This window comes from Malurus melanocephalus, unplaced genomic scaffold (genome assembly GCF_030028575.1).
Source record: "Malurus melanocephalus ecotype Western Australia unplaced genomic scaffold, MMel_1.1 scaffold_117, whole genome shotgun sequence".
Lineage (NCBI taxonomy): Eukaryota > Metazoa > Chordata > Aves > Passeriformes > Maluridae > Malurus > Malurus melanocephalus.
The window spans coordinates 441,721-449,990 of record NW_026623349.1 but is presented as its reverse complement, the minus strand read 5'-3'; the positions used below and the strand labels follow the sequence as shown (position 1 = coordinate 449,990).

At 40.8% G+C, this 8,270-nt stretch overlaps 1 protein-coding gene across 1 annotated transcript in view; it reads right to left on the bottom strand.

Moving 5' to 3' along the window:
* Positions 1-2,479: 2,479 nt before the first annotated feature.
* FBP1 (fructose-bisphosphatase 1) overlaps positions 2,480-8,270 on the bottom strand; it is a 10,178-nt gene continuing 4,387 nt past the window's right edge. The window contains exons 3-7 of the mRNA XM_057369989.1: positions 8,142-8,234; positions 6,967-7,110; positions 5,585-5,722; positions 4,296-4,415; positions 2,480-2,907 (exon numbers count right to left, since the gene is read on the bottom strand). Of these exons, the coding sequence (XP_057225972.1) occupies positions 2,716-2,907; positions 4,296-4,415; positions 5,585-5,722; positions 6,967-7,110; positions 8,142-8,234 (687 nt within the window). The 3' untranslated portion in view covers positions 2,480-2,715. The remainder of the gene's footprint in view (positions 2,908-4,295; positions 4,416-5,584; positions 5,723-6,966; positions 7,111-8,141; positions 8,235-8,270) is intronic.

The window sequence follows — 8,270 nt, the reverse complement described above, 5'->3', positions numbered from 1 at the left end:
TCAAAAAGACAAAGTTCAGATCATCTTCWAACAGAAAGTTTGTTTTGGAGTTAGTGGTTCAAAGGCTGTTTTCAGAGCTAATAAGTCCACTATTTACATCTTTTTCTTACCTTTTTTATTTTTTTTAAACTGCAAATGTATTTTATAGGTACTGGATTTTTTTAGTGCTTTGCGCTGCTCAAATAACAGTACCTCAACAAGAAGTTAACTTACACTATTACATAAAGAAAATAGACTCTCCAACATTCCATAAACAATAATTCCATAAACAACAATGTTCCATAAACATTGCAGGCAAGTGTAGCACAAAAAGAGAAATAAAATAATAAAAACTTGGATAAAGGCACACAACTGGATCACATGAAAGTTTCATCCTGTTTTGACTATGATCCCACTGAATGATAATAACCCAAATGATTCTACTGAATCATTAGACTATATAARTAAATACCATTTTGGGGAGGTGGGGAGAAATCAGATTGTGTCAAAAATGTGCAATTATTGCCTATAAGCCTGAGAACCTCTCAGTACAAGAGGCTGGAATAACATAGGAAGTTTAAAATAATAAACATCTCCATTTGACAGATCTGTGGGAGTTTTGTCCTCTGATATGAAGAGCTCTTGGGAATGATTCACACCTGCACTGGTGCATGGGCCAGTCCTGAGCYTTAAATGTGACACCTTGTGTAACTGACAGGAAATGTTGGTCATCTGGATGGTGCCACCTGAAACTGGAGCCAGTGACCTTTCTCCAAAGGCCACTGAGGAGGGCAGTGGGGAGCACTGCCACGGTGAGGGGGCTGACAGCAGACACTGTGACAAACCCCCTTCCTGCTCTACATTGACAGGCAGGAGAGCTCTGGAAAGGGGGATGTGGAAGGAGATCACCAGCAGTACTCCCTGGTGGGAGCTAGGCAGGGCTTTCATATTATTGATGAGAAGATAAACCCAGCTCACAATGGGTAAAATGCAAGCTGTCAGCATACAGGCAAAACCAAAACACTGAGAACTAGTTGACCTAGCAAACGCAGGCAGTATTGACTTTCCTCCTATAACCTTTACATGCTGCCAGTATSGTGTATTAAAAATAGATATACGCAGTCCAGGATTCTTGTCAAGCTTGAGGGCAGAATACAGAGGAGTTACAGTAACGAGGCAAAAATCAGCGCTGTGGATACTGTCAGCCTAGTCATGCCCACAGACCATTGAGGCACTGCAGTCCACATTGATTATTGCCAGTACTAACAGTCCTTTAAGGGCTCAGGCCCCTGAAAGCCATCTCCACYAGCAAAGCCTCATCAGAATTAACAKTTTCAGCAGAAACTTGCCATTCAGTCCCTGACAGAAATATCTTGCTCCATCGATTTGGAGAACAGATGCCTATATACACCTGTCTAAGGTTTGGCAGGATGCCTCCAAATGTCCCAACAGGACCTATCAGAACGAAGGTCCCCTGGTTTTTATCTGTATGAGCCCCTGCAGATCACACCCTTGCATGGACTTCAGGGTGCCCCACACTCCTTTCTTGTTTCACAACAACCATGCTCAGTCAGGCCATYTGATACCTGCAAAGCCCTCAAGTGGGCAGGTTTACAGCTCACGGCCCACAGACAGCACTTCCCAGACTGTGAACTGAGTCAATGTTCAGTGTCAGCGTACCCACAACAATATCCATGTGATCCTCACTGTGAGTTTGGTGAGGGTAAGTGGTCAGTGAGAAACAGCAAAGATTTGCTGATTTTAATGGATTCAAAAAGCTTGTGTGACAGCCATAAACTGTATCAATGTAGGAGGACAGTCCATCTATTTCCCAAGCAGCAGCATGCTCTTCCCAGCAGCATGCTCTGAATGAGCATATTAAATGTCAGTATGCTTTGTGGGGATCTTCACAGCTCCCTTCTGCTTGCACAGCAGAATCCTTTCCCATGATAATCCACAATCTGAAAATAACACAAAGAACATCTSGTGCGGGTTGCTAGCAGCACACAGGTTCATGTTTTCATCAAGTAAGCAGGTTAATTTCTGGCAAAGACAGCCAGCTAATCACAGCAGAATCTGTCTTTATGTACAAGCTATCTACACATGCTCCTCACCCCATTAAAACCACTCCACCCTAACATGTCATTTTTCCACCCTAACATGTCATTTTTCCACCCTTGTGTAACTGGACCTGATAGAGTGGCAACCAGCAATATTAATAACATGTGTCAGAATTAACATGCACTAATGTTTCACAAATCTCAATTCTTGGTTAGAGTAAACCTTGACTGATGTTCAGTGAGCAGATTCTGGGGCCTAGACCCTAGTCTGTAAAAGGCTGCTGAGTCTTCCTCCAAGACTTTTAAAAGAGGCCAGAGTCAGGTGATACTGCTGATAGTCTGTAATCTGTCTGAGAAAGCTGAAGTCTCTCCCCACCCCGGATATTGAATGCAGCACTTGTGACTCTTGAGTACTCAAAAATGATAAATGAAAAGGAACACACATTTTTACATTGCTTTAATTTTTTTAATGCTTTCTTTAATGTAATCTTTTAATGCCTTTCATTGCACAATGCAATTACACAAGATTCACTTTAAAAAAATCTTATGAAAATATGGCTCATTTGTTCTTTTGCTACAGAAGTCGGACAGCTCAATCTTGCAGTATTGCAGTGCATTCTTTGGTTCAGCTGTAAGACTTTTATCCCCTGAGCACAGCGACTCCAKAAAGCTTTCTTTACTTAGCTGAATGCTTCTTGACTATCTCAAGGTACTCCTTCACGTCATCAGGAGACCCCAAGACAACAGGCACTCTTTGGTGGATATCCTCAGGCACTATGTCTAGTACTGCTTGATGACCAGTTGTTGCTATTCCCCCAGCCTTCTCAATAACAAAAGCCATAGGATTGCATTCGTAGAGCAGCCTCAGCTAGAAGACAAAAGTGAAAACAGCAGAAGTCAGGCCAGGCAATGCTAAAAATCATAAAGTGCAAATACATGTGGCATTTGATTTTAAACCAATCAGTATCCTAAGTACTCTTTATTTCATAGAAACATTGACTCAATAATGAAATTGTGTGGATTTTTCTTTTAAACAAAACACAGTGAATGCTGGATTTGCCCAATCTGAGTGCTTTCTCCGTAGCTCCTGTTTGCATTGCGCTATTTACACAGAGATAAAGCTTGCATGTTAAGACAYAACAATTATCGAGGCAGACCAGGCAGCGGACTGTGAGAAAAGGAAATAAAACACGAGCTCTGAGCGTGCCACTAGGTTTCTCTAATGAGTAACTGTACCTTATCTGAACCTGAAGCAATAATTTACGGACAATTACAAAACAGATGAAAGGTCTTTGCTGAATAAACAGTCCCCTTGTCAGCTTGTAAGCGCGTGATCTTCCCTGACTGACCATTGTCCTGGCAGAAGCAGCCAGGCACAATTCCTCCAGATGAAGTCCTGCACAATTCCTCCAGATGACATCAGAGCTTCTCCTCATGGCCAACTACATTTAGGCTTCTTAAAAACTAGCTTGTACTGATGCCTTAGGATTTTTAATKTCTACATTTCATGTATCTGTATTCTTATACTTCTCCATTGTAGCACTAAAAACTCCCACTCTYCCATCTTTAGACAAAACAATTCCTCTCTGAGCCTGAATCCAAGGACACCTTGTTGCCTCAGAGCCCCAAAATATGTAAACAACAGCGAGTTGGAGGGGAGCAAGTTTGGAGTAGTTGACATMATGACCTGAAGATATCATTGGGGGGTTGARGCCCAATATGTTAAAAAGATAGAACTTATAAAAGGTGAAGATCTCGTGACTTGGGGTCCATTTGGGTGTAGCCTCAGGAGGAGGCTTTGTCTGCCCTAATGTACCATGGGGACTGTTAGGCCTGTATTAAAGTTCTCTATTCTCRTTCTCTTAAGTTTGTCTGGCCTTTGTTTCAGGCGAGCCTGTTTTAGGCATCAGTACTAGGAATCTCAGAGTGATGTGGATTGTTTGTAATGTTCTGCATGGTTGGGACCAGCACAACCAGTTTTGGCTGACATGGCTCAGGGGACCCTGTTTGARCAGCACACCCCCAGTGTGTTCCATAGTCTGGATATGTGTGCAGATGAGGAAAAGTCACTGCAGTTGGAACAGGTGAGCAGAAGCTCTAAAAYAGGTGTCTGACAACAGATTCTTGTCACTTATGACAGTACGCAAGAGGTGGCCTCATCCCCCCTCACAAGAAATACAGGTTCTGCAATCAAAACATTGATCTTGATAGTAATATGCCTAGTTATTTTCTATAACTGGGCATATTCAGCCTTACCTTTCCTTTGGGACTTTTGGAGTTAGCAGGATACAGAAAGATGCCTCCATACACCAGAGTGCGATGGACATCTGCCACCATGGATCCTATGTACCTCCCACCATACGGCGAGCTGCCATCCTACAGAAAGACATTTCACTAAAAGTAACTGCAGAGCACACCAGGTTAAYCTCCCTCACATGCCCCCTTAGCAGTCCTAACATCTAACCTCGCTATACCGTGCCTCACTGATAATACTCAAGTAGTTTTGGAGMGTTATGTCAGTATCCTCCTCATTTTCTAACCAGGAAAATCCAAGGAGAAGGACTCACAGAAGGCTTCAGCTTAGGTGAGCAGTAGTGCCAACAACAGAAAATATATTCCAGCTTTCCATCAGCTCTAACACTTGAAAACACTGCATTTCTAGTAGCCAAAAATCAAGTGSTAGGAATTGGTATTGGGGTTTTGTCTCTTCTAGCAGAAAAAATACCAAAGAGCAAAAGAAGTGATCTTCCCTACTTCTTCCAACCATTTTTGCCAGATTCTGCCACTTTTTTGTTAAAGTTGGCTTTTAACATGATTTCCTTATTCTACTCCCTGCAGTACATTTTAATATCCAAATAAACAACACCTTGTTGTTTTAAGCCTGGACATATGTCAGATGAAAACATCAATCTTCTTACAAAGCAAGACCAGGAAGTGAGAAGGGACACCAGCACTTAACAATAGTAGGTGTTTACATTCAGTGTAATAACTCCAGTGATGAAATGCGTGAGGCATGAGAACCTTTCCTGAGCACTCCTTGGAGTTTTGGGCCTCCTGACACCAGGAAGAYGCAAAAACACAAAGCAGGCCTTGAAACTGCACTAGATTTCCAAGTGAGAGACACCCTTAGGACACGGCTCGTGTCACCACTGAGTTACTGCCATTCCTCTCCACTCTCCATCTACTCAGATGCTGCCGTGAGGAAGCAGCCATACAACACATGTTGATCAAATTTCTTCATCACCAGATAAGATTTCCTCTCTGCTTGATTGCCAAATGTTCAGTTTTGCCTCCAGCACCATTTGAAAAAAGAAAATAGAAAAAAAAGGAAGAAAGGAAAAAAAATGCAAAAAAGATGCAGCACATTACTGGAGCATGCTGAAATATTTGGCTGCATCAACTGCTGCTAACATCAAGTTATATTTTAAATAGATAGGAAAGGAAAACAAGCTCTGAACAGTTCATGAGAGAATGATTGATCGTAAAGCAGGAAATCATGAACGTTGCTTGTCATCACAAAGTTTATCTGAAACAGGATCTTTTACCTCAGGGAATTTCTTCTTTTTGAGATACTCTGTGACTGCAGGATCAAAATATTTAGCGTAGCCTTCATTGAGACTGTAGATATTTCCCTTCTTTTTGATTTTCACGTCCCTTTCCACCAAAATGAATTCTCCAATTGCCTAACAATAAGAAAGAAAAATGATTTGTTAACATTAATTGTTCACTTTCTTACAAACCAAGGAAAAATACAGTACAATCCAATACACAATTTAATAAAAATTTACTGACGCTGTCAATTTTAAAAAATAATTCAGTACCTACAAAAAACCTGGTCTTTGCAGTCTATATGCAAACTATTTTGTTTATCTATAAAACAGACAGAGCATGAAACCTGGAGTCATGAAAGCTTCTTCATACTACCATTACAAGCAATCTCTCTTTTCTGTGTCCAAAAATGGTGTTGTCTGAAAATCTGTTTATGTCTCCACTCTTTTGCTAGACTTASAATCAATGTATAGCTCTGGAGAGTTACAGAGAGAGTGCAGGCTAAACCAATGCATAAACATCTTCAAATAGCTGTAGGTATTTTTTCAATTCCAGTTCTTTTTGGCTTTGGCTAACTTGGGGAAACCTGTGACTGAAGGGTTTGTCTGTTTAGTTTTCTCGAAAGTAAATTTTCAAGCTAGTAATAAGAGTAAACAGAATAACATGCATGCATGCTCCAAGTTAAATCTGTTACTTAAATATGGTCAAAAATACATGCATCTATCTAAGCTGCTACTAAACAGAGAGGACCAAGTTATCTTTCCAGCAGCTTTATCACTGCTGGTTATAAAAAYTTATGACTGGCAGGCGGCACAGTCTGATCACAAAGAAACAAAGAAACAGGCCACTAAAGCAAACTACTTTCTGCTGTGATCACGATGACTTGTTTTAAAACTCATGTGGCAAAGGCATGCTAGAACGTCACACCACCCACACGCATCACTTACTCTGCCACACATCAGGGCGCAATCTGAAAACACAGAAGAAGGTTAAATATTTCTGTTCCTCCAGTTTACTAAGATCCTAGCATTAAGGAAAACACAAAGAAGGCTTAGAGGGCAAATTAAATCTTACTAAGACTTCAAGTGCTGCAGAAAGCMGCTCATTTAAAATATCACATGATTACAATGCTGAGTATTTGCTTAGCTGACTCGGCTGTCTTCCTGTTGTTGAGTCACACGTGGCACTGCTGCAGCAGGCAGGCAGAAYGCAAGTCCCTGGACATTGCTGCTGATGGGTTGTAAGTACATTTATACTTTATTCATTCATGTTAGCTTGAAAATTGCTCCTTTGTCTGATTTCCTGGAGACAAGCAGTTCTTATAGACAGTACCTGGTACTCCCTAATAGAGAAACAAAGAAACAGAAGATATTCTCACCGGATCCAGCATGAAACAGTTGACACCTCCAGCAGAAGTGGCCAGTACCAGCATGGTGGCACTGCCATACAGAGCATAACCAGCTGCCACCAGATTACGTCCAGGTTGCAAAGCATCTTTCCCAGAAGGCTCCTCAGGGGACACCTAGAGCAAGAACCAGTATCAATTTTATTTATAATCAACCAGGTCAATTTTATTTATTTGTATTGCTGCTACATAACTGGATTCTGAGATAGACWCTCTATATCCATGCACAAAATGGTACAAATGCTTTCATGATACACAAGCAAGATTCCTACTGGATGCACTAATTCAAATTATATATAGGATACAAACACATCGATCTAGAAATGCTCTTCTAATTAAGCCTTGTTGGAATGCAGGAAACAGGAAAGGATTAAGGAGATAATAAAGAGCTATGTACCTCCTTGTACGTGATGATGAACACAGCTCAGAGGAAAACTCCRAGGCACAGTTGAAAAGAAATGAAACATGACTCACAGAGTTCAAAGCTGATCAAAAGTACTTGGCAATTTTTTTTTTTTCTTTTGCTTCATACAAAAATGAAGTTGAAAATAGCTAGTTTGGAATGCATGACAACACACAAAATATTATTAAAATGGACAGTTGGGTGTGTTTTAACTGATTTACTTTTCTCCCCATGTTGTGACCTGCAAGTCTGGTATTTCAAGCTCCTTCAGACAGAGTTTCTGCCTTTCAGAGTGAATTAAGACACTTCAAATGCACATGACATGCTTCAGSTCTGGTTTGCGTTTGAAGCCTGTCCTCAGGCCAACAGGACCATTGGTACAAGAAAAGCTGAAAGCACATTTCCCAGGTAGATGACAACCACCTGGTATTTTGCCTCARCRCAAATATTCATGAAACCTAAGACAYGATTTGTTTCCAAGGGGTAATTTCTTTAGCTGGCTAATTAAACATCAGCTAGGCTTCCATGTACATATATGTATTGCCTTTATCTTCTARAAGACTAATCCAAATCCTTCACAAACATTTAATGCATGCACCTGTGAAATACTAGATGTAGCTCAAAGCTGGCCCCGAAAGTCTCTTCCACAAACAAGTTTAGTCAGATTTTAYTAAGTCTCCCCATGCAATTTTCACCAAAAGCTGCACAATAATAGTTATTCCTATCCTCCATGAAAGTATTTTACCTTTCTATAGATTGCAAAGATGGTGCCAATGGAAACGAGACAGTCAATGTTCGACGAACCATCTAGAGGGTCTATGCAGACTATGTATTTACCCTAGAAAATACAAAAGAGGGAACTAGGTTAGTGACC